We start from the raw sequence: 26336 nt of genomic DNA on the forward strand, positions 1-26336 counted from the left end.
AGCTGAGGTCTGCAGGACGCTTGGTGTTAGCAGGTCAGGAGAAAAGGAGCAGCAAGCCAGGTAAAAGGGACGGGGTGTGCAGAGGTCCAGAGGTAGGGAAGAAGTTTGGGCATCTGTGGAGGTGGCAAAGGGCCAGGGTGGCAGGAGCTCAGGGTGAGAGGGGTCAAAGTGAGGCAGGGAAGGTGGCTAGGGACCAGAGCATGCAACGGTTGGAGGGCTTATTGTCTTATTCAACTGTGCAATTCCAAGGCATTAATTAAAGGTCTTCATGGGGGTGCCTGGGGGGCTCAGTTGACAGCGTCCGATTTGGCTCAGGTCGTGATCTTGAGGTTCGTGAGTTCAAGCCCCACATTTTGGGCTCGCTGCTGTCAGCGTGGAATGTGCCTCGGATCCTCTGCCCCTCTCTCTCTGCCCCTACCCCGCTGGCAAGCGTGCTCTCTCTCTGTCTCTCAAAAATAAACATTAAAAAAAAAAAAAAAAAAGAGGGCTTTAAGCAAGGGAGTGATGTGATCAGATTTATGTTTCAAAAAGATCTTTCGGCTGTGGAAGATGGGGTAGGGAGGGTATTAGTGACAGTAGGGAGACCGGGACATCCTAGAGCCCCACATCTTAGATTTGCATGGGTGACAAATGACAAATCGGGGGAGGATGGCGACAAGAGAGTTTCCAAAGCCATGTTGTCCTGTGCACCCCAAAGTCACTCCCTGTCCGCAGGGAGGCCTAGTGCCGGCCCTCAGCCTGGAATCCAGCGGCCCCCCCGGCTGTGGGGGTTTTTCCCACGGTGCAGCTGAGAAGCTGGGGTCTGCAGTGGGTTCCCCAGCTAGAGAGGAACCCGGGAGGAAGCGGCATCACGCTGAGCTGAGTCAAGGTGAAAGAGATCACTTTGCGGGAGCACTTCGCCAAGCCTTTGGGAAACATGCCTTGGGCATCTCCAGGAAGCACGACCTAGAAAGCTAGGTGTTGCCTGCTTCTTTTGTAACTTTGTTCCTCATTGGACATTGTGCTTCCAAACCCATGGGCAGAAATGCTCTAAGGACTTCCTGTTTTCATAGCTAGGGAGATATCTGCTAATGAGCCTGCTCACTTCCTTCTCACACCCTCTGCTCAGGGGCCTGGAATACCGTCCTCTTTATTTTTTTTTTTTTTGTAAATTTTTTTTTTCAACGTTTATTTATTTTTGGGACAGAGAGAGACAGAGCATGAATGGGGGAGGGGCAGAGAGAGAGGGAGACACAGAATCGGAAGCAGTCTCCAGGCTCCGAGCCATCAGCCCAGAGCCCGACGCGGCGCTCGAACTCACGGACTGCGAGATCGTGACCTGGCTGAAGTCGGACGCTCAACCGATTGCGCCACCCAGGCGCCCCAACACCGTCCTCTTTAAATGACTGACAGGGCGGGGCGCCTGGGTGACTCAGTCGGTTAAGCGTCCGGCTTTGTTCGGTTCAGGTCATGATCCCAGGGTCCGTGAGTTTGAGCCCCGCGTCGGGCTCTGTGCTGACAGCTCGGAGCCTGGAGTCTCCTTCGGATTCTGCGTCTCCCTCTCTCTCTCACTCTGCCCCTCCCCTACTCACGCTCTGCCTCTCCCTCTTCCAAAAATAAATAAGCATTAAAAAAATAAATAAAAAATAAGTTTAACTCATTGATGGGAAAATGGACCAGTTCAGTGATCTGTACCCAGAGTGAGAGGCTCGAGGGGTTTTCAGGCGTTGGTCTGGATCAAGCAGCTGACCAACAGAGAGCAGCCCAGTAGATTTGGGGGTGTCAGCTTTGGTCACCCCTCCGACCCTTGCCTGGCCTGGCCTGCTTAGGAATGTCGGTGGAAAGCTACCTGCCCTCGATCTCTTTCTTTTTCTCACTATCTCTTACTGCCTTTGGGAGAAAGAAGTTGACTCCCTCACCAAGAACCTTGGTGCCCTGTTCCACGAGGAGGCAACAGGCCTGGCATTTCTGGTGCCTGTCTTTACACGACGCTCCCAGCCAAACCCGCGGAGGGCTGTTCATCTTCCTGACTCGATTATGGGGTGTGAACCACTGTCACTGCTTGGTGCGGTCCAAGCGGATGTGCTCATCTTGTCCCCCTGGCCTGGCGTTCTAACCCCGATGGTGCGGCGAGAAATACGAAGAGAAGAGACTGCACGGAGCGTGTTTCAGGAGGTTGGGTTTTTATTCTACGTTATTGGTATGATAGGGAACAGGGCCAAGATTCCGCCTCCACGATCCCATAGGAAGAACAATCAGGAGAATTATATACATCTAGAGTGGACAACTAAGGCGGGATCTTCCTGGGGACGTGGCGGGAAAGACGCAGGCTTAGGCCACGGGGGCCAGGCCGACCTGGTTGTTTGCCCTGTCGAAGACAGCAAAGTACTGGCGGATGAAGACATCACCCAGGATCCAGAGCTCTCCGGAGGCGGTGGGGAGGTTCATGCCCTGGAGGCCGCTGATACAGCCCTGCTGGCTCTGGAGAAAAGGAGAAGGAAGCTGGAGATGGGACACAGGCTCGGCAGTGACAAGGCACTGGGGACTAAGCCGCAGGCAGCGCGGGCCGCCGCAAGGCACGCGCAAGGAGCGGCGTCCTGGCTGGCGTCCGGGGACGTGGCTCTTCTCGGCCGGGGGTCGGCCTGTATAAACTGCTCATTCTACTAGTGGTTTCCAGGGATTACTAGACATTATCCAGTGTTTCTGGCAGCTGTACAGACCCTGACATCAGCATCGGGGCTGAGGGGTTTGGGGAAAACTCAGCCGCCGTGAAGGATTTTGGAAGCTGGGGTGACACAGCCTTTTCTCATTATTCTGACCCCCTCCAGTGGCAAAGGGGATCGGCTGTTAGTCCTTTTCATGTACTGGGGCACCGGGCCACAACCTTGGCTGCGCGCTAGAATCACCTGGGGGGCTTAGGAAAAGCCCACTGTTTAGGCCCCGCCCCCTACTAATGAATCAGCATGCCTGGGGGACCGCCCCCCCGGACCTCAGCACTTCTTGCAGAATAGCCTCGAGTCACTGGGCAAAACTACCCGCCCCCCACCGTGGCTCGTAATCTACCAAGTAAAGATTTGTTACTTCACAAGCCCCCGCCCTGCGGAAGGTGCGATTTCCATTTGCTCAACCCTTTTCGCGCCTTTGATGTGGTCGCTCTGACCTGATCACCCTCACCACCCTCGGAGGATGGGGGAAGCTGGCGTCTCTAGTTTTCAGACCAGGAAACTGAGGCCTGCAGTGGCTGCAGCTTGCTCAGACTCCGCGAGCCAGTAATTGGCACCCAGCTTGCACTCAGGTGTGCGGCTAGAAACCCTCTCTTCCTGCCACTGGCCTTTGCCTCACTTTTGCCCTGTTGGGGGAGCGGCGCTGCACCCACAGTTTCATGCATGCAGCTGTTTACAATGTATCCTATTTTCTCTGGAGGCTGTCCAGAGCAGCCTTCAGCTTCCTCTTGTGGAAGCGCCCCTTCCCTTGTGCAAAAGCCGGGGGCGGGGTGTGGGGTGTGGTGTGCTACGTGGCCGCATTCCCTGCAGGCACACCTAGGCGGCTGGCCCAGAGCCCCCTTACCTGCAGGATGTAGGCACTGGGAGGCAGTGGGTACTCATTGCCGTTGATGGTGAAGACGATGTCGGGCAGGTTGCTGATGGCTGAGCAGCTGATCCCCATCTGGAAAGAGTTGAGGGTTAGGAGTACTTGGGTTTCTTCTGCGTGGCGGACAGACCCGCCACTTGGGTCCAGAACAGGGCAGTCAGGGCCGGACTCACCTGGCCGTATGAGTTCTGGCTGGCTCCAATGTCGCTCTGGATGTTGGCAATGGCGTTGCTTGGGCCAGTCAGCAGAGAGGTGCCTGTGTCCACGATGGCCTGGCAGCCCCCGTTACAAGCGATGGACTGTCCGTTCATGGTGATGCTACACATGGATGAGATACAAGGAAGGGTCCCCTGAGTCCCCAGGGGGTAAATCTCCCCAAGGAGGAGCCAGGTGGCCCCAGAGGGTCCCCTCCTTCCCTCCACAGGCCAACACATAAAATTCCAGCTTCTCCATCGTGCATTCAGTTACTCAACAAATATTGACCGAGTGCCTGCTCTGTGCTAGGCATGGGGGATGCAAAACCAGACAGCCACACGGTTCCAGGCCGCGGGGAGCTCACGGTAGAGGAGGAGCAGGACACGTGGCAGGGGAACAGAAGCATGATCCAGGGGGCAAAGGGGGTGGTGCCGAGCAATCAGGGAGGGCTTCTCAGGGAAGCGGACACCCAGCGGTTGCTAGGGAGGTACAGAGCGGGAGGAGGACATCACAGGCAGGGAGTGACAGAGATACGGAGCAGGGGCAGGAGGTAGAGGAAGTGAGGGACTTTTAGCCATGGCTGCGGCAGGTGCAAGGTAACCCTACGTGCCCGTTTGCCCAGGACAGTCCCGGTTTTAGTACTGCAAGTCTGGCGTCCCAGGGAACTGCTCATTCTTGGGCAAACCTGTGTAGGTGGTCACCCTAAGAGGCCAGCGGGGTGACAAATAGCTGGGGAATGAGGCTGCTTGGGGGAGGGGCAGGCTCCAAAGGGGGCAGTGGTGGGGGGGAATGAATGCCCTGGAATGAGCCCCCTCGCCCTAGGGTGGGAGGAGTGACTGCCAGTTCAGGGTCTCCTCAGTGCTGGGGTGTGTGGACAAGGATACTGATAGATTGTCCTGTCTGTTCGACGGGAAGGAAAGTGGCTGTGTCATCCTTGCAGAACATCTTGAGGCGGGTGGGGAGGGTCCCCAATAGCTCGCCTCCTCCAGTGAGGTGTCTTTCTTGGGATCTCTCTGGCTTGGCCAGCTTCTGCTTTCTCCCGCTGGGGTACATCTCCCTGGGCTGGCTGTTTGGCTGTTCCAGGGGGATTCTAGAAAGCTCCGTTAACTAGGAATCTGTATGCAATGGAGATCCAGGGCCCCTGCCAGGATGTTGCGCCATCCAGTGTTCTCACCTGTCCACGGAGATCTGCCAATAACCCTCGACAGAAACAGGGATCCAGTTCAGATTTCCAGTGTAGTAAGAAGAATCAATGCCACCGAACATCACCACGCTGCCACTCTGGTCATTGCTGGCGGGGGGGGGGGGGGGAGATAGCGATTCATCCATTCATTCATTGACCTGAACATCTGCTGTGTGTGTCCTAAGAGCCACCCCCGCGATTGAGCTCTTGCCAGTCCCAGGAGCTGGGATCCTTACACCAAGGCCCCTGAGTGGTCACTACTGTTACTTCCGCTTCACAGCGAGGAAACCGAGGCTCAAAGAAGTGAGGCAACTTGCCCGAGGCCACACAGCCAGCGAGTGCCCGAACCGAGACCAAGATCGGAGCCCAGGTCTTTCTGGTTCCAACGCGTGTGGTTTCTGCCGCATATTCGCCCTCACTGCTGTGCATGCAGGGGCGCCTGGGCGGCTCAGTCGGTTAAGCGTCCAGACTCTTGGTTTTTCGGCTCAGGTCATGACCTCACGGTCTGTGAGATCGAGCCCCACATTGGGCTCTGTGCCGGCAGTGCGGGGCCTGCTTGGGGGTCTGTCTCTCCCTCTCTCTCTCTGCCACTCGCGCTGTCTTGCTCCCAAAATAAATAAATAAGCTTAAAAAATTTAAAAAAAAAAGAAAGAAAGAAAAGAAGGAGATGCGTGTCTGCTCGTAAGGATTTGACAGTGTAGTTCACAGGTTATCAGACAGGGCGGTTTCTAATTTGCTCCTGTCTGGAATGCTTTGATTGTCATGATCCAGTGGCCGTAAGGGTGTGCCACCGAGAGCTAGTAGATAGAGGCCAGGGAAGCCACTAAACATCTTACAATGCCCAGGAGAACCCCAACAGAAGGAGTTATCCGGTCTAAAATGTCCATAGTGCTGTGACTGAGAAACCCTGACCTCTCTTATGGGTAGCACCCATAAAGGCAGGCTGTGTTTAAGAGCCGACTTGAATATTAAGGGTCCCAGAGGAAAAACAGATGAACGGTTCCTCCTGTTGTAAATTGCAGGGGTCCTTGTGACCGGGACATTCTCTTTCTAAATCTCTGCAGTTTTGGGTTAGATAGGGAAGCGAAGGTGGGTGACTGCAAGAAATTAACCACGAAAGAACTGGCCCCAGATATAATGGTCCCCACTCACCTGACCCCACCCCAGCTCCCTGCAAACCTCTGACCGTGCAATGCAACTCAGGGAGGTTATAGGGGGACAGTTAACAGCTCAAGAGAAACATCGACCACGACCAATCGCTTCGAAAGAGAAGGATGTGTCACAAGAAAGCCGAGTGTCTCAGGAAAATTGATGACACTCTCTGATATTCTTGCATAAACCTCTGCTCAATCGAACCAACCCTTGGCGTATTCCGTATTCATTCTTGGAATTAACTCATAGCCACAACCGGAACCTAGATTTGCTTAACTAACAGAGGAAACTTGCTTTCATCATTTAAAAGTTCCCTTATTGAAGACACAAGCCCTATTTTCCAGCCTTGGACAGCCCCCTGTGGGGCCAGGTGGCTGTGACCACCCCCCCCCTCCCCGCCCCTGCCCAACTTACCCACTCAGGTAGACTGAGAAGAGATCCTGAGAAACAAGCCCCTCATTCCACATGTTGTCAAAGACGGGTGTGGCCCCGGAGGCGGAGATCTGGGGGTAGGCCAGGCCCAGGATGCCATCGAAGGGAGCATAGTACAGGAAGGAGCCGGGCTCAGTCTCACTCAGGCCGAAGATCTGGTTGGTGTCTGAGACGCCTCCGACCTGGATCGGGGGAAACCACGATGTTTGCGGTCAGCGCGGGTTGGCTGGGCACTGTGGGCACCAGCCCTGGGCCCAGAGGGTCCCTGGTTCATTTCGAGTAAGACTTGGCTTCCGGGGTGGCAGGCGGGAAGGAAGGGCGGAGGGCTGTCCCCGGGAAGGCTTGTTATTCCTGTGGAAGTAACCATTGCGACTGATCTCCAGATGGCCACAGTCTGTGGAGTGAGAATTTGCTGCAGAGCAGATGGCCACCGTGTGTGTGTGTGTGTGTGTGTGTGTGCGCGCGCGTGCATGCACGCGTGCACGCTCTAGCTTCTGATGATTGGATGCAAAGGAGACCCCAGACAAGTCACAGCCCCTGACCCCTGCTGCACCTGCAGGGGCTGGGGTGGGGTGGGGTGCTTGTGAAGCTCTCGTGACTCAGGGGGGCTGCAAGTGGGGGGTGAGGAGGGGAAGGAGGTGCTGAAAGAGAACTGAGCCTTTGTGCCTTCCGCTCTTGGCCCTACCCGCCATTCAACTTGGGGGTGCTTGAGGTTGGCCTGTGGCTCTGGGAATCCACTCCCTTACCCGCTACTATCCCCCCCCCCCCCAGAAATGTCTGTGACATCTCTGCCACTTTCCCCCCCCGCATCCCATCTCAGGTTACTTTTGTGATCACCGAGCCCCCCCCCCCCCCCCCGTCGCTTGAATAAGCTGGCTCTGGGGGAGGGGGTGCACCGTGGTCCCCAGGGTCCTCGGAAGATGGCTCCAGGGCTGGGCAGGGTGAGGCGGCCGGCTGGCAGGTGCTCACCTGGACGGTGTCGTATCCCAGGATGCCTGTCATGCTGCCGGTGCCATAGGCGATGGAGACTGGGTTGTTGGTGGCCTGGTAGGTGGAGGACTCCTGAGGGTTGAAGCGCTTGTGGTTGGCTGCCGGGGCAAGAAGTCACGATGTCAAGTTCGAAAAGCTGAGCGAGAGTCACGGGCTGAGAGCGTGTTCCTTGGGGGCAGGGGGTGCCTTGGTTCTGGGTGGGGCTTTGCAGGAGAAATGTAACCCTCACCCCAGGTTTCGGAGCCTAAGCATACCCAGGTTCCACTTGTGTCTGGTTGGGCCAGTAGGGACCCTGTCACTGAGGGCAGGTCCCCAGCAGACCTAACGGTCCTCCCAAGGTGGCCCAGGCTAACACTGAACAGAGCAGGCTCATGGCTGTCCGTGGTGCCGAGCCCTTTCAAATCCTTTCTGCCGGTGGACCGGGCTCCTTGAGGGCAGGGACCGCGTGTGATTCACGCCGTTCTCCCTGGGCCCCTGAGTCCAGGGCTTGGCGCCTAGTAGCTGCTCAGGAAATGCCTGCCGAGTGAATCCCTGAGTGACTCCCCCCAGGCTTCAACCCTAGTGGAAGCCCCTGGGTGTTCAGGGCTCCAGGTCGGTTGGTCCCCGAGAACCCGGGCAGGGCAGGGCCAGGCACTCACTGCAGGCAGGACTCTTGCAGTAGACAGAAGGCACCCACAGGTTGGAGGAGCCGGTGTCGAAGATGACGGTGAACTGCTGAGGGGGGGTGCCGATGCCGATGGTGCCGAAGTACTCCATCTGCCAGGGTGGGACAGCACAGCTCAGTGACCGCTCCCCAGCCTGGCCTCCCCGGGGACTATGTCAGGGTGGGCTCTTCAGCCCACCTCCCACCTTTCCCTTCACCGTTCTCCCGGCCTTTCTCTCCCTGTCCAATGCATCCATCCTTCAAGGCCCAGCCTGGCCTCCCCCTCCACCTGGAAGTCTTCCTTGATTGCTTCTCTGTTACCCTCTGACTGTTCTTTTCTAAGCACCATGAACACCTGATGATTATCGGCTGTCCCCTCTTCATTCAGCTCTTGTCTGGTATATCTTACTCTCGTAGTCCTAGAGAACGTTCGCACGTTCTTGGACAGGGGGTAGAAACTTACAGCACCCATGAGAGTCTAGGCTCAACTGCTTTGTCATTAAACTGCCGACGGGGAGGTAAATAAATCCCCTCACGGTGGGGCACCCCTCAAGGCGTCTGATTCCTAAATCTCGGTGTGTGTAGCAGGTTCAAGAAAGCACAGAGTCAGGATTGTTATTCTCAATGGCAGCGCCTTCTCCCTTCCCAGCTCTGTTCCAGCCCCGTGAGGCTTGCCGTTCTTTGATGATGATGTCAAGCTCATTCCCCTCCCAGGGCCTTTGCACTTGCTATTTCTTATGGCGGGCAAATGTTTATTCTAGATCTTTCCTCGGCTGGCTCCCTCTCACCACTCATTCGGTGCTCCAGTCGACTGTCACCTCTGCCAGGAGGCCCTCCCTAACCGCTTTATCTAAATTTGCCCTTCCCTCATGGTTCTCCTTCCCCTTACTCTGATTAGTTCTTCTTTGTGACCCCAGTCATTACCTGAAATTATCTTAGATACTTGTCTCTTACTTGCCTTTCCCTCTAGAACCTACGCTCTTTGTTTATCCACCATTGTTTCCTTAGCTCCTTGCGCCGAGACTCTGGCACATAGTAGGTGCTTCATAAATATTTGTTACGTGAATAGGTGGGCTAATTTTACCAAGCTCTTGCCAAAGGCCAGGCCCTGTGCTAAGCACTCCAAAACCCCACGAGAAACAAAAAACAAAAACAAAAACAAACTCCCGTCCCCCCCAAAAAGCAGACAAAACCAAAGAACATTATTGCATTAATTACTTACAGCAACCCCCCGAAGGTAGATATTAGTGGTTCTGTGTTACAGACAAGGACAGTTGAGGCTCACTCAGAATTTAAATGACTCGCCCAAGGTCACACGGCCCCTCGGCCCTACGGCCTAACTTTCACCAGGTCTGGCAGATTTCACAGGCTACGCTCTTAACGACCGGCAAGCTTGCTTCATAGCCGTGGCCCAGTGCCATGTACACTGGGGACACGACATCTCCTAAGGGGCAGGGTGTTGCCATTGGGTCCCAGATGGAAGAGTCAGAGTGATCTTCCTGAAACTCCAGTCCGATCGTGTCGACCCTCCCGGTGAAGACAACTGAGTGGCGGTTGAGAAGACAGACTCTGATTTGGCTACGCTCACCGACCCCTCAGTCCTCCATCGTGCCTCTCTCTCTAGCTCTCTGCTCTCCCTGAACACCGGCCTCCTTTCCTCGCATGCGCTCTGTCCCCCGCTGTCCCAAGGTCTGGCACACGCCGTCAGCCCTCTGGGACGCTCTCCTGTCCCCTGGAAACCCCCTGTTGTTCCTTCCCTGCTTGCCCCGGCCACACCCTCACAGTGTGAGACTGTCACTGAGCCGGGGTTGTGAGGCTCACTGGGGACCGTCTGTGTGTCCCTCCTAAGACTGTGAGCTCCTTGAGCGCAGGGGCTGTGCCCCTGGGCCCAGCACGGTCCCTGACACGTAAAGAGGCGCTCCGTATGCATAAACACCGGAGGAAAGAGTGAATGAATGGCAACAGCTCTGACGGTGACTTCCTGCCCTCCCTGGGCCTCTGGGATCCCGGACGCAGACCCTGCGGTCACTGCCTGGGGGTCCGGAGCGCTGGCCCATCCTCCGAGCTGCCCGGTTGCCGGCCCGTGCACTCACATCCATGTAGTTTTCCAGGGGCTGGGCGGCTATCAAGGTGGCGGACTCATCGTGGAAGTACTTGTTGGCTGGATTGAAGCTGTACTTCTTCAGGAAGTCATCCAGGAGACCGTGCTCGATCAGGTTCTCCCTCAAGGTCTTCTTCTTGGTGAGGGGAACCCTGTGGCAGAGCAGTGGCAAAGGGGGGGCGGGGTTGGCAGGAGGAAGAGGAATCGGGCGAGGAGTCGGCCCGTGCGGTGCCGCGGAAGCCTCGGAAGGCCAGCCCGGGAGAGGACGAAGAAGGGAGGCCGAGGCGGGGGGGTGAGAGATGCTTCTCTTTTTGGCACGCTAAGGCAAAGAGGTTAAGCGGTTGCCCCAAGTCGCTGGGCACCCAGCTGTGGCCAGGCTGGAGCCCCACGTCGGCGGGGCTGCGTCCCCAAGAAGGCAGAGAGAGAGAGAGAGACAAGAAGGGAGACTGGAGCCAGTGGAACAGAGTGGAATCGGATGGGGGGAGAGGGGAAGAAGGAAATCGTGAGGCGGGGAGGAAGACAGCAGGACGAGACGGCTGTTCCTCGGGCAGCGTGGCCCCGGACTCACTTGATGATGGTACACTCAGAGAGTGCCACCAAGCTGAGCAGCAGCAGCCACTTCATGGTTCGCGTCGGTCCCGATCTCCGGAGAAGGGTAGATGGCTGGAAAGTGTACCACAGTCCACGGGAGCTGCTGCTTATATACAGCCCATGTCCTTGGGGATCAGCCTTATCGGCCTCCCAATGTCACCCCTTATCATAACCCCAAACAGAAAGGTTCCCGATAAGACGGTCCCCGCCCCCAAGCTCTGTTCTGAGAAGTTTCCAATGAAGTAGATTTCCATTGTAACCAGAGCCCGCAGCTGGGATGGACCTGGGGGTGGGGGGGGGGAGCGGCAAGCTATGGAGGGGTGGCCTATTTCTTACATGGAATCCATTAAAATGTGACAACTTGAATATTTTGACAGAATGGGTCTAAAGTGCACTTAACCTGGAACGGATGCGGAGGAAGCTCGTCGCCCCCTGCTTTGCCCCCGTGGCACAGGGGGCTGGGGTTCTCAGGGGACGGTTCCCCACCCGGCGATGGGCCACGTTCCTATAGCTGCTAGCCCAAAACATATTCCTAGGTTGGTGGCTTGGGACTCAGGACACATTTCTTTTTTTTTATTTTATTTTTTTAATGTTTATTTAGTTTTTGAGAGAGAGAGACAGAGAGAGAGAGAGAGAGAGAGAGAGAGACAGAGCGTGAGTGGGGAGGGGCAGAGAGAGAGAGGGAGACCCAGAATCTGAAGCAGGCTCCAGGCTCCGAGCTGTCAGCCCAGAGCCCGACGCAGGGCTCGAACCCACAAGCCGTGAGATCATGACCTGAGCGGAAGTCAGACGCTTAACTGACTGAGCCAGCCGGGCGCCCCTCAGGACACATTTCTGCCCAGAAATGTCTCATGAGGGTTTGTCGGGCTTCGAACTAGCCTCCAGGCCCTCTTACGTTCTTGTTTTTCATGCAGCAGAGAGGAAGAGGAGGGGGTGGAGCACGTGGAAGAACAAGGCCTGTCTTTCCTGGAGGAAGCAAACTTGAAACAGGCTGGGTTTGTCACGGGAGTCTGTGCCCTTCGCTTTCTGCATTCCTTCTCTCCCTACTGCTCCTCTCTGACCCTCCCAGGTTGCTGGAAGCCTCCGCCTTGGAGATCCCACCGGGGCCTGACGCTCCCAGGTGCTTCATGCGTAAAACGTGGCCAGATCAGCTACAGTAGAGCAAGGCTATCGGGGAAAATTCATACTAGCATGTGAACGGCTTCAAAGAGAATTCTCTTCTTAGAAGATGCCTACTGGGACGCCTGGGTGGCTCAGTTGGTTAAGCGACCGGCTCTTGATTTTGGCTCAGGTCATGATCCCAGGGTCGTGGGATTAAGCCTCACATTGGGCTCCGGGCTGAGTGTGTAGCCTGCTTAAGATTCTGTCTGTCCATCTGTCTGTCTCTTTCTCTCCCTCAGCCCCTCCCCACTCTCACTCCCTCTCTCTAAAGTAAAAAAAAAAATTAAAAAAGAAAGAAAGAAAGAACAGGATTACCAGCCCACCAGATTCTCTACCTTGTAGGGGGTGTTCAGGGGCCACAGTGGAGTGAAAACTTTGATTCAGAAATTGTTGGGGAGGGATATAAGTGAGAGAGAGGTTGCCAGCCCTATCTGTGGGTCTTGTTTTGAAATCAGATCCCCTGGGCCACCCTTGGTTTTTCCAGCATCAGGAGACACAGATTCTATGAAAGCTCCAAGTTCCCCCCCAGTGCCTCTGGGTGACTGTGGAGGGGTGGGCGGTGTGGATCAAGGTTGGGACCGGTGGTGGTTAAATACAAAGCATACTTGCGTTTCACACTTAACCCGCGAAGACCCGTGAAGACATCTTGGTGGCCCAAACGTGGATCGTTGCCTGGTGTTTTCCACGGTCCCATCTTTTGGTACCTGCTTCCTCTCCTCTCTCTTTAATTCCCCTCCAGCTTTTCTCACTCTCACCTTTGGGATGATCTCAGCACATCTACGGGGCAGCTGATGGTCCTCCGGATGGTTGTCTAAGTTCTGGGAGCACCAGAACCCCTGGCTCAAAGCTGCCATTGGGCAGGGGGGAGGGTGGGAGGGGGAGTGTGCAGGGGTGGGGGTGCTCATCATTATTCTTTCTACTTTATGTATATGTTATGTGTATCTGAAACCGTTCATAAATAATTTCTGAAAAAAGAAGGAAACAAGGGGCGCCTGGGTGGCTCGGTGGGTTGAGCGTCCGACTTCGGCTCAGGTCACAATCTCATGGCTTGTGAGTTCGAGCCCTGCGTCGGGCTCTGTGCTGACTGCTTGGAGCCTGGAGCCTGCTGTGGGTTCTGGGTCTCCCTCTCTCTCTGCCCCTTCCCCGCTCATGCTCTGTCTCTCTCTCTCTCTCTCAAAAATAAATAAACATTCAAAAATTAAAAAGAAAGAAACAAGGACCGAGTCTTTTTTTTCTTTTTTTTAAAGAACCGAATCATTTGTGCCTACTTTTCAAGTTGGAAATGTGGGTGGGTGGGTCGTAGCGGGGAGAGTCAGGGAACCCTCGGGATTGAGATGTGGGGAGCGGACCATAAAGATCATGATGTGTGTTTTATTCATCTTTCACTTTTCTCAATGAATTATATGGTGCACAGAAGTGTTCAAGACGGTGTCCTGACTGACCCCAAGCAAGCTGGGCTTGGTTACGAGCAGCTCGGGGATGCGGCTCAGAGCAGGGGCACGATTCCATAATTAGCCGTTTTTGCCATTGCCTGCTCATTCTGGTGACTTGCCCGGAGTGGGATCATCCCAAGTGTTTCTCTCCCTTGGCCGTTAGAGGAGACGGGAGCTTAGGTCTATCGACCTCTTACCCTTAGCTCACTCTGTTAAGTAATATTATTACCCACATTTTATGGATGAGGAAACCGAGGCTCAGAGGAGTTGTGCCGCTTGCCTGAGGGACACAGTGAGAGAGCAGGGGTTTGAACCCAGGCCTCTCTCTCTTGTTCCCTCTGCCTTCCGCCCCCATCGCCTGACTGGGGTTTACTGCAGGCCATGGAGGAATCTTCTGAAGACTCCTGGGTCCAGCGTCCGGGTTTGAATCCCAGCCCTGCCTCTGAACATCTGTGAGACCCGGGGCTAGTGATTGGGTCTCTCTGAGACTCAGTTTCCTCATCTGTAAAATGGGGATAATGGTACTGCCACTTCCAGGGGACTGTAGTGACGACTGAATGCAGGGTGCTAACCAGCCACACCCTTCCAGGGGCTAAGGCCAAAGCCACGGTCAACCCCCAGTGCTTGGCCCCCCTTGCAGGTGGCTACGCAAAATGTGTGGCCCCTTTGGAAAATGGCTTAGCAGTTCCGTACAGAGTAAACACGCACTTACCATTTGACCCAGCAATCCCCCTCCTGGGTATTTACTGAAAAGAAATGAGAACCATGTGTCCTCACAAAGACCTGCACACAGATGTTTATAACAGCTTTTTTTCGTAACTGTCGAAAACTGGCAACGACCCAGAAGTCCCTCAGCTGGGCGCTGGATGCGCAAACGGTGGTGTAGCCACACGACGGGAGAGCGTTCAGCAAGAGAAACGAACGAGCTGCCGGACAAATCTTACAAGCATTAGGCCGAGTGAAGGAGGCCAGACTCAAAAGCCCACATCCGTGCGATTCTATGTATACGACGTTCTGGAAAAGGCAAAATAATGGGAACAGGAAACAGGGCAGAGGCCAGGGAAGAGGTTGACTTGGGGGAGATGGAAATACCCTCTCTCTAGATGGTACACTTGAAAAGGTACGTTTCTCTCCAGGGCCACGGACGTAATGCACCTGACCTTACAGCAGGTGGCGTGTGCAGCCAGTGACAGCCACACGAGGGAGGGGGGTGAAGGGAAATTGGGTGCCTAGGTTCTGCCCACGTGGGCCCTGGAGGGGGGCGACACATGGCATTCATTTCAAATAAGATGTTGTAAGGGGCGCCTGGGTGGCTCAGTCGGCAAAGGGTCTGACTTCGGCTCGGGTCATGATCTCGCCGTTTGTGGGTTCGAGCCCCGCGTCGGGCTCTGTGCTGACAGCTCGGAGCCTGGAGCCTGCTTCGGATGCTGGGTCTCCCTCTCTCTCTCAAGAATAAATAAAGATTAAACAAATTTAAAAACAAAATAGATTCTATTTAAAAAAAAATAAGATATCATAATACTACTAAAGGAAATGCAAAAGAGAAGAATGACCCCTTCCTCATCCCTAATTTCAGTTTGGTCCTTTGGCACCGTGAGTAAAATCTGTTACAATTTGCTTTTCTCCTCCACATCGAATGGTGGCAGTGACAAAGCTGGGCCGCTGTGGCAAAGCTTTGAGGAGCGCCGAGTGAGGACCCACAAACATTCCTCCAGAGCCCCTGGCTGGCAGGCTCTTTCACGCCATCCTGGGGGTGAGGGTGGGGTGGCCAGGGTCCATCTAGGAGGGGTAGACAGTGTTCAGGCTCTCCGCCCGTGGGCATATGAGAGGGTTGTAGGGTTTAGAGTCTGAGGATGGGCAACAATTTGGGGGGCACAGCTGGACTGGGGGCCCCCCCCATGGGAACTTCAGACAGAGGAGAAATGTGTTTGTGAAGCAGAAGGAAGGCTTTTTAGGAGGGAACCTGAAGGAGCCACTTACGTATTCATTCAGCTCATTTTTATTATGCACCTGCTACATGCTGGGTTGGCATGTTCCAGCGGCTGGGGGTACATCTGTTCCCAAAATGGAAACATGCCAAGCCTTCAACGGGTTTGTGGTCAAGTCAAGAGAGGCCAGGGGTCCAGGAGGGCTGCTCTCCGTTTCCCACCTGGATAGGTCTTTGGATTGCACTAATGGGAAGCTCGTGGATTGGGGAAGATAATGGAGTCTTTCTTTCTTTCTCTTTAAAAAAGGTTTATTTTTGAGAGAAAGAAACACAGAGCATGAGCAGGGGAGAGGCAGAGAGAGAGAGGGAGACACAGAATCTGAAGGAGGCTCTGGGCTCCGAGCTGTCAGCACAGAGCCCGACGCGGGGCTCGAACTCACAAACCTTGAGATCATGACCTGAGCTGGAGTCGGACGCTTAACCGACTGAGCCACCCAGGTGCCCTTGAGTCTTCCTATATTATAGATTTTAACACCCCGGGGGGGGGGGGGGCTGAAATGGATGGCACCAATTCCCAGTTCATGGCAGAGTCTATGATGACCCTCAGTTATCCTTGCCCTCTGGTATCTGTGCCCCTCGTAAACCCCTCCCTTGAATGTGTGCAGGACCTGTGACTTGATTCTAGTCTGATCATCAGCCAGGGCCACTCTGTGGCTGCCAGGGGTGGTGGGGAGAAGCCAGGATACGGCAAAGCCGATGGGATGTCACTTGTATGATGACATTAGGTGGGATCATCATTCTGTCTTTCCAGTAGATTGTTTGTATAGACTTTCTCCCTTGCTCACTCTGATGAGGCGAGCTGCCCTGCAGAGAAGCCCAAACATTGAAGAACAGGGGGTGGTCTCCAGTCATTAGCCAGCAAGGCACAGAGCCCCCCCACCCCGCCCCCCCCCCCCCCCCCCCAGTCTGACACCCAAACCCACAAGGAACTGAATCCTGCCAACAACCATGTGAGCTGGGAAGGGGACCCTTCTCCGGTCGAAACTCAGATGAGACCACATCCCTGGCTGACACCCTGGCTGCGGCTTTGTGAGAGACCCTGAACCGGAGGAAGTTGACTACCTACAAACCTCCATCCATGCAATAAGGCCTGTGTTTCCAAGGTTCTCCATGCTTTTCTCATTCTTTGAGATACGCGAGCTTTTAAAAATTATTATCCTCCCTTGCATTGTCCCTACTGACACAGTTCTGAAGGTCTAAGTGGTCAACACAGGTTCATATAACCGAATAGTGACACTATTTAGAGCCCGGGACCTGAGTCACAGAAGGCTCTTGTCTTGGGAGACCGTTGCTCTGGGTTGCGCTCTGTGCACACACACACACACACACACACACACACGTGGCTCCTGCCCATTGGTTAGAGCGTAAGGTGGACATTCTGTGATGGCCGCAGCCTCCAATCCCCGGGGTACTCAGAAAAGCCACTCTGCCCAGTCCCCACGGGAACTCCCTGGAGGGAAAGTGGAGCCCCCCGACTCCAGAACCTTGTGTTCTCCATGAGCTCTGATCATCTGCCAGGGCCCCTCCGTGGCTGCCAGGGGGGATGTTGGGTAATCTCAGCGTGCCAGATTGGCCTGGCAGAAAGATTAGACAATGCTGTTTACTTTGCCATTAGCCCGGCCTGGCACTTGGCTTTGAGGGCCACCGGGAAATCCATCATCAACGCGGGGCAGCCCCTGCCAAGGGCACAGGTGTTCACAAATGTTCCTCGAACGTATCAAATCAAGCAATGGAACGAAATCTAAAGAACCCAATCATGGCAAGACTGAAACAGAGCACTTAAGCGTGATAAGTGTTATCGAGCTGTTGTGATAGGCTTTGTGACGGCTCGTCCCCTAGGGGCTTTCAATCTTCCGACAACACTGACCATACACTGCCACTCCCCAGTCCCAGGCCTGTGGAGTTTCTCCAAGGGAAGGGAACAGGTTTTAAAATTAAATCCATAATCTCATTATTTTTTGGCCCAAGTGTACGAATTAATGCGTGTCCCTTGCAGGTTACTTAGAGGTAAGCAAAAACTTTCAAGTGATTCAACCCCACCCAGCATTGTCCACCATTAATGTTGCAAATGCATGCATTTCTTTCCTACAAAATATGCTGTATGGGGCCATAAGGTACAGCACACTGTGTTGTGACCTGCTTTTAAAAGGAAAACTAAACGTTCGTGTGTCTGCCAGGGGCTTCCTTGTGAGTTTACACCATCATCTTAGAAACTTTTCTGGAAGCATAAGGTGCTCACGGAAAGGTGTGTGTCCCAGGGAAGGGCTTGATAAAACGCCACAAACCAAACAAATCCGTGTAACCATGACCCAGAGCCGAGAAACATTACAAGCGCCTACAGAGTTCCCTCAGGCTCCCTTCCAGATGCAAACCTGCCCCCAAAACCGAGGGTAATCACTGCCTTGACTTCAAACGGCAAAGATTAATTGGGCCGGTTTTTGTACTTCAGGGAAACAGCACCGTGTAACAGGCAGCCTCTGTGCCTAGTCCCTTTGCTCAACATTTTGTTTGTGAGATTCACCCCAGTATCGTGTGCAGGTGCAAATAAGCTATTTTCTCAAAAAAAAAAATTTTTTTTAATGTTTAATTTTTGAGAGAGAGAGAGAGAGAGAGAGAGAAAGAGAGTGTGAGTGGGGGAGAGGCAGAGAGAGAGGGAGACACAGCATCTGAAGCGGGCTCCAGGCTCTGAGCTGTCAGCACACAGCCCGACGTGGGGCTCGAACCCGCAAAACTGAGAGATCACGACCAGAGCCAAAGTCGGATGCTTAACTGACTGAGCCACCCAGGCGCCCCACGAATCGGCTATTTTCACTGCTGCGTGTCAGTTCGTTGTGTGAATACACATTTTATTGACCTCTTCTCCGGTGGGTGGGCATTTGGGGTAGCTTCCCCAGTGGGGTGCTTAGGAACAGTGGTGCTATTAACATCCCAGTACACGCCTTTTGGTGAATAGATGTGTGCGTTTCTGTTGGGTGTAGACCCAGGAGTGACGTGCTGGATTGTAGGGTAGACATATGTTCAGCTTTCATAGAAGCTGCCGAGCGGTTTTCCAAGTGGTTGGACCTTTTTGCGTTCCCACCAACAGCGGGTGGGAGTTCTAGCTGCTCCGTGACTTGCTCAACACTTGGTACGTCTGTCATTGAATCCTAGCCACTCTGGTGGGTGTAAGGAGGTCGCTTCTTGTGGTTTTAATTTGCATTTCCTGATGAATAGTCGCGTTGAGCACCTTTTCGTGTGCTTGTGGGCCATTTGTGTGTCTTCTTTTAGGAAGTGCCTACTCAAGTCTTTTGCTCATTAAAAAAAATTTAGGTGGTGGGGCGCCTGGGTGGCACAGTCGGTTGAGCGTCCGACTTCAGCCAGGTCACGATCTCGCGGTCCGGGAGTTCGAGCCCCGCGTCAGGCTCTGGGCTGATGGCTCAGAGCCTGGAGCCTGTTTCCGATTCTGTGTCTCCCTCTCTCTCTGCCCCTCCCCCGTTCATGCTCTGTCTCTCTCTGTCCCAAAAATAAATAAACGTTGAAAAAAAAAATTAAAAAAAAAAAATTTAGGTGGGGGGCGCCTGGGTGGCTCAGTTGGTTGAGCGGCCAACCTATGGCTTGGGTCATGATCTCACAGTTCGTGGGTTCGAGCCCCGCATCCAGCTCTGTGCTGACAGTTCGGAGCCTGGAGCCTGCTTTGGATTCTGTGCCTCCTCTCTCTGCCCCTCTGCCATGCCTGCTCTCTCTCTCTCTCTCAAAATTAAATAAACATTAACAATTAAAAAAACAATTTAGGTTGGGGGATCTGGGTGGCTCGGTCAGTTTAGCGACTCACTCGCGGAGCCCGCTTGGGATTCTCTCTCTCTCTCTCTCTCTCTCTCTCTCTCCCTCTCTCTCTGCCCCTTCCCCACTCACACGCACACTCTCTCTCAAAATAAGTAAATAAACTTTAAAAGTTAACTTGTTTGTCCTTTTTACAATTTGTGGGAGTTTTACATCAGTAATTTAATTTTCTAGGAACGAAATCCCTTTGTAAAATCTTACGTGCATGCGATGCCATTAGAGGAAAAGGAGAACAGCTGAGTCACTTGGCAGCCAGGGGATGAAGCCCCCGTCGCCCTAAAAGACATTTCTATGGGACCCCTGGGAATCGAAGGAACACAGTTTGAAAAACCCTTGAAATAGATGCTCTTCTCACCCTTACCTCGAAGGTGTCTATCTCATTTGCAGGTTTGGAGTTTGGGAGGGCAGAGGTGTGAGACCAGAAGCCTCCCCTAGGAAATCTCTCCCCTACAGCTGTCCCCACCCAAATTAGTAAAAGCAATTGCCTGTAGGTGTCAAGGACTTTCCTGCGTCGTGCCAGGTACCCAGGTACCCTCGTGGTCTCCTCCTGTGAGATAGAGCCAGGACTATATGGCCCCATTTCACAGATTTATAGCTGGTAAACTGAGGCTCAGAGAGGTCCAGCAGCCTGCCTACAGTGCAGAGCCGTGGAGGCAGAGCTGGTGTCCTTGACCCCTCTACTCACCTCTGATGCCCACTGTGCCTGTCCTGCTGGGCCTGAGACTCTTGGGATAACATGCGTGCAAATTCTCTTGAATGGAGACCGAGGAGAAGCTTTTAGGGGCTGGCGTGTTCTACTTCTCGGCCTACGTGGGGTTTACTCAAGCGTTTTATGGTAATGTGTTAAATCATATATCTATGCTTTAAAAAAATTTTTTTTTAAAAATATTTATTTTTGAGAGAGGGAGAGAGACAGAGCATGAGTGGGGGAAGGGCAGAGAGAGAGGAGACACAGAATCTGAGGCAGGCTCCAGGCTCTGAGCTCTCAGCACAGAGCCCGGCTCGGGGCTTGAACTCACAGACCATGAGATCGTGACCTGAGCCGAAGTCGGACACTTAACTGACTGAGCCACCCAGGCGCCCCAAAACATATATTTGTGCTTTAAGCCTATTTACGTGTTGGTTATGCTTCACGATAAAAAAAAAAAAAAATGAGGGGCGCCTGGGTGGCTCAGTCGGTTAAGTATCCGGCTCTTGACTTTGGCTCAGGTCATGATCTCACGGTCGTGGGTCGAGCTCTGCATCGGGCTTCGTACTGAGTGTAGAGCCTGCTTGGGATTCTCTCTCTTCCTCTCCTTCTGCCCTTCCTCCTTTTGTGCTCTTTTTCTCTCTCTCTGTCTCTCTCAAAATACATAAATAAAATTTAAAAAAATGAAAATGGGAAAGCAGATAGTCCCTTCATTCTGGTTCTGGATCTTCCTTATCCACTAAGGAAAGTGAATTTCTCATTGGGTTTGTTTTCCAGACCTCCGAGGGATGACAAACAGCACATGAGAGAGAGAGAGAGAGAGAGAGAGAGAGAGAGAGAGAGATTGAGAGAGAGAGAGGACACTTGTCCCAGCACGGTCCATCTCCTGGGGGCAGGTGGGACAAAGCTCCTCCCGCCCAGACCAGCCCCTGGGACAAGGAGGCAGATCAGTGCCAGGGACGGTAAGGCACAGATGCCTGTGAGCACGAAGATGGCTAGGGGTGTAAAGGCAAGTGGCTGTGGGAATTACGTCTCATTTGAACAACCCTATGTGTTACATACCCCTCCTATTCCTCTTTTACTGGTAGGATGCGCAGAGGTTCAGTAACTTGTTCAAGGTTACACAGGTCACTCAGCAGGTGGAGGGGGGCAGAGCTGGGCTTCAAACCCGGGCTGCCTGGATCCGGAGCCCACGCCAGTGAGCATTGACGACCACTTTCCCAGGAAGACGCACACAACAGGCACACACCCAACTTCAGAGCTCCCGAGGTTCATCCCTGGGGCCCAGACAGCGGGGGAGTTTCTGCTCAGGCACGTGGAGCTGTTGACCATGGATGAGGCAACATACAGGTAGTGAGCTCTCCTCCACAGGAGGTATGCAAGCAGAAGCTGGTGCAGAATAGGCATTCCCTACAGATTAATGAGGTGAATGAATACGTGAATGAGCGAGGGAGTTGCCCCAGGACAGCAGGAGCCCGCTGGCCTTCTGGGGGCAGGAGCATGGGGACCCTGACAGCCCCAACTTTGTGGTCTTTGAGCAGCAAGGGCCCTGGACACCGTGGTCCAAGCTTTCGAGGACAGTCAGGAGGCAGGAAGGAGGCAGTGGCCCCTGGGGGGGTTAGGGACGCCGTGCAGAGTCCTGGGAAGGAAGAAGCGCCCTCCGGAGTTTCCACCCCAGCTTTGGGTAAAATGCAAGGGAAGGGCTTGGGGGAGGCAGACATTCGGAGCTGGGCAGAGCGAGGGTTAACTAGAAGCCCACAAGGAAATGTTTGGAACCTGGGGAGTGGGCTGGCAGGGGATGGAGATATTAACCAGGGTATGGAAAATTCTCGGGAACTGGAGCATGACCAAGGAGTTGGCCTGAAGTCCCTCAGCAGAGGTGAAGGGAGTCTCAGAAAGCCCCCTGCCCCTTCACAGCCCCTGCTCCTCCGCAGCCACGTCCCCTGAGCTGGGCCTGCCAGGGGGCAGCGGAGACCCACAGGAGCTGCTGGCCTGGGGCAAACTCCTGCTGGGAACACAGGTCAAGGTCGCTGATAATGAGTCCGGCCCCACAGGGCCCCAGCACCTTTATCCTCAGATGCCACATTACTCCCTGGTGGACCCGCCTCTGGACCTGATCTCCTGAGTCTTTTCTGACTTGATTGAGGCCCTGTTCCTTCTGGCGGTGACCTGGGTCCTGGCTTCTGACCTGTGACTTTATCATGTTTGGTTACAGGGGTGGGAGCTGGGGAAACAGCCGGAGGGTATTTAAAACCCTTGCTTGGGCCTCTCGGGCTCCAGATGAGAAAAGCCATTCTTGAAGCAGCAGGGGGACAGCTGGCCGCAGGCACTGCAGGGGTCCTGCCTTGGGGGTGGGGGGTGCGCGGTGAGGCCACGAATCCAATCTTTCTACGGCCTCTTATGGCTTTGCGACACCCACCTTGGCCTGCTCCCTGAGCACCCAGATTCCCTGGGAGTCCTTTGCCTGGCTCATCTCTTCGTTCATGCCTTCGTTCCATGTGCCCGGCGGTAGGCCTGCTAAAGATGAGTTAGCCGTGAATTTTGTCCTCACTGGATTCACATCTGAGTGGGAGGAATAAGATCCATACTTAAATCACTATAATAAGGGGCAGAAAATGATCGTAATAGTTAACTAGAGCAGGATGCTGAAAAGGGACATGGGGCTATAGGTCATTTAGAAAAAGGGGCTGTCACAGGGAACATCTGGGAGGTCATCATGGAGGAGGTGGCATTTGAGCTGTCTTTTTTCTAATGTTTATTTAGTTTTGAGAGAGAGAGAGAGAGAGAGAGAGAGAGAATGAATGGGGAAGGTACAGAGAGAGAAGGAGACACAGAATCCGAGGCAGACTCCAGGCTCTGAGCTGTCAGCACAGAGCCCGATGCAGGGCTCGAACCCACGAACCATGAATTCATGACCTGAGTCAAAGTGGACACTCAACCGACTGAGCCACTCAGGCGCCCCGGCATTTGAGCTGTCTTAATGAGAGTAGCCTAAGGTCTGTTTCCCCTTCCCAGGAAGAATCAACTTTTTTTTTTTTTTTTAATGTTTATTTATATATTTTTGAGAGAGAGAAGGAGAGAGAGAGGTGGAGGGAGGTGGAGAGACAATTCCAAACGGGTTCCGTGCTGTCAGCACAGAGCCCGATGCGGGGCTCAATCCCACGAACCTTGAGATCATGACCTGAGCTGAAATCAGGAGTTGGACATTTAACTGACTGAGCCCCCCCCCCCCCGCCCCCGCAGGCACCCAGGGGGAATCAGCTTTTTACAGGGATTTGAATCCAGCACAGAGTCAATGTGGGGTGAGTGGTTCAGCGCCCTGACAGACCCTCTGGAACGAGCTTCAGATCGCTAGGATAGGAGGAGGCGTCCTCGGAGCCGGCTGGGGGCTGGGAAGTGCACCCCCAGAACCAGTAGCCCCTCTCAGCCGGAGTCGGAGGCGTGCCTGTGTGACAGGCACCGGAGCCCCGGTCTCTTCTGCCTGTCCTGTGCCGGCTCAGGTAAGGCCCCATCTCTCCCCCTGCCGTCCTGTGGCTCTCTTGTCCCCGGCACCAAGCACGAAACCCTTTTTAAATTTTGAAACTTTGTCTTTGGAAAAGATTTCAGAGGTAGAGAAAAATTGCCAGACTAGCGCCACAAGCTTCCGTATACGCTTCACCCAGGTACGCCCCTTACTGACATCTCGCCATATTTATCTCCCCTCTCTCTCCCTGCACACACGCGTGCATACACACACACACACACACACACACGCACACACAGTATTATGGTGTTGAACAATTTGAGTCAGCTGCAGACGTCACGAGCCTTTACTCCTAAATCTTCAGTGTGTATCTCCAAAGAAGAAAGACATTTTCTTAGGTAACCACAGTACAATGATCATATTCAGGCGACTTGACATTGACACGCTGCCATTCTCTGATACACAGCACGTATTCAAACTTCACCAGCTGTCCGAAGATTGTCCCTTTCAGTGATTTTTTTTTTTTTTTTTTTCCTGACCCAGGAATCAATCCGGGATCATGCCTTAGTTTTGGATGCCTGGTCTCTTCCCTCTCCTTCAGTCTGGAACAGCCCCTTAGCCTGACTTTTGCTGTTTGTGACTTTGATGGTTTTGACGGGTACCAGCTGCTTTTGCAGAATGTACCTGGATTTGGGTTTATCTGATGTATCCTGACTCTGAGATTCAGGTTATGGGTTTTTTTTTGTTGTTGTTGTGATTTGTTTTGTTTTTGTTTTGTTTTTGCTTTTTAGCAGGAATGTCACAGGAGGTACTGGGTGTTGATCTGTCCCATAATGTGCATTGCTGACCTTGGTTACTTGGTTAACCTGTTAATCTGTGGGGCACCGGTGGGGCTCAATCGGTTAAGTGTCCGACTCCTGGTTTCGGCTCAGGTCATGACCTCACAGTTCGTGGGTTCGGGCCCCACATCGGGCTCCGCACTGGCAGGGCAGACCGTGCTTGGGATTCTCTCTCTCTCTCTCTCTCTCTCTTCTTCTCTCTCTGCCCATTCCCCCCTCCCCGAAAATAAATAAATAAATAAATGGAAAAAACAACAAAAAAAGGGGGGCATCCGCTGTCCAGATTCTCCATTGCGATTCCCAAGTCGGGATTACTAAGGTATTCTGCGGGGGAGGTGCTTTGAGACTGGGTTCATAAACTGTTCTCCATGAGACCTTCACCCGGGTTGAAGCCTCCCATGAGGATTTGTGTCCGAATCGATTATTAAAGCGAGGGCTGCAGAGTGGTAATTTTCTTTTGCATTTTTCAATGGGCAGTCTATGGTGAGGAAAAGCCATTCCTTTCACCCTACGTATTTATTTACCTGTATTTATTGATCGCTATGGACTCATAGATACTTGTTTTAGTCGGTGAGTTATAATCTGTTATTATTATGCTTACGTTTCATGCCTCGCTGGTCCTGGGTTTGGCCACTGGGAACCCCTTTCGGCTGACACCTGTATTCTTTTGACACATCCCAGCATTTTTTGGTGTGTTTATCTACGTAATGGGCTGGATTAGCTCCCCCTCCTCCCCTTTTCATATGTTGAAGTCCTAACCCCCAGAATTTCTGAATGGGACTCTTTGGAGACAGGGTCCTTAGACATATGATTAAGATAAAATGAGGTCATATGGGTGGCTCTAATCCAATCTGACTGGTGTCCTTATAAGAAGAGATTAGGACACAGACACACACAGAGGAAAGACCATGTGAAGACACCAGAAGAAGGCGGCCGCCTACAAGCCACAGACAGAGGCATCAGAACAAACCACCCTGCGGACACCTTGAGCTCAGACTCCCAGCCTCCAGAACAGGGAGAAAATGAATTTCCATTGGACAAGCTGGTTCAGTCCAGGAACTTGTTACGGCAGCCCAAGGAAACTGATCACAGCTGGCAACATCCACACTTCGGGCGTTTGCAGAATTGTATGCCGCGTGAGCCCCTGATGCGGGGTTTTCTTAACACTGGTTTCACATAACATTCATCCCCAGAATACTTATGGAGCATCTGTCATGTCCCAGGCCCTAACGTAGGCACTGGGGAACCTATCAAAGAATAAGACAGTGCCTTGAACAAATCGCTTCCTCACAAATTTTCGCTGCAGGAAAGGGGACGGACAATCCCAGGAGAAATAGACAAATTGTATAGAGTGTGAAATGGTCACAGTGGGGGGAAGAGGGAAGTGAAAACAAGGAAGGGGCAAGGGGACAGAGAGTGTTGGTGAGGGTTGATAGTTTATTATTATTTTTTAAAATGTTTATTTATTTTTGCAAAAGTGAGCAGGGGAGGGGCGGAGAGAGAGGGAGAGAGAGGATCCAAAGCAGGCTCTGTGCTGTCAGAGCCCGATGTGGGGATCGAATTCATGAACCATGAGATCATGACCTGAGCCAAAGTCTGACACTCAACCCACTGGGCCCCTCGGGCACCCTGAGGGTTGACATTTTAGAGGGAGGTGCCAGTGAAGGCCTCAGAGGAGGGGCCCTTGGTGCACACACTTGAAGGCGATCAGGGAGGAAGTGAGCGTACTCGTGACCCACGATTCCCGCTGCACCTCTCTTTATGCGCCAGTTTCGAACTTTTATTAACATAACTTCCCTGGGAAAATATTTACAGCTAATAATTTTTAGCTAAATACATATAGTTGGAATCTATTTATCAAAGTCATAGCAGGTCTAAAGGGGGGAGCGTTCAAGTGACAGTGGTCTCACGTTGCCAAATGGCCATTCAAGTAGCTGGAACCGAGCTGCAGGTGGCGGGGAAGACGACGCGGAGCGCGTGTGCAATACCTCCCTCGGCCACTAGGTGTCAGCGCGTCATAGTCGGTTCCGGGTTGGCTTTTTTTCTGCGGGAATGGATTTGTGCCAGTGTGCAACCCCAGCACAGGTCT

The 26336-nt window shown here is 53.4% G+C and overlaps 1 protein-coding gene across 1 annotated transcript; it reads right to left on the bottom strand.

Moving 5' to 3' along the window:
- Positions 1-2145: 2145 nt before the first annotated feature.
- LOC112851869 (pepsin A) lies at positions 2146-10474 on the bottom strand. Its single transcript, XM_086679351.1, has 8 exons — positions 10259-10474; positions 8161-8278; positions 7502-7620; positions 6515-6714; positions 4940-5056; positions 3744-3888; positions 3547-3645; positions 2146-2460 (listed from the first exon to the last, which is right to left on the bottom strand). Exons 1-8 carry the CDS (start codon positions 10262-10264, stop codon positions 2311-2313), a joined length of 954 nt encoding a protein of 317 aa, XP_086535477.1. The 5' UTR covers positions 10265-10474; the 3' UTR covers positions 2146-2310.
- Between the last annotated feature and the right edge of the window lie 15862 nt (positions 10475-26336).

The sequence above is a fragment of the Puma concolor genome, chromosome D1 (genome assembly GCF_028749965.1).
Source record: "Puma concolor isolate L17-30 chromosome D1, mPumCon1.1.hap2, whole genome shotgun sequence".
NCBI classification, from domain to species: domain Eukaryota; kingdom Metazoa; phylum Chordata; class Mammalia; order Carnivora; family Felidae; genus Puma; species Puma concolor.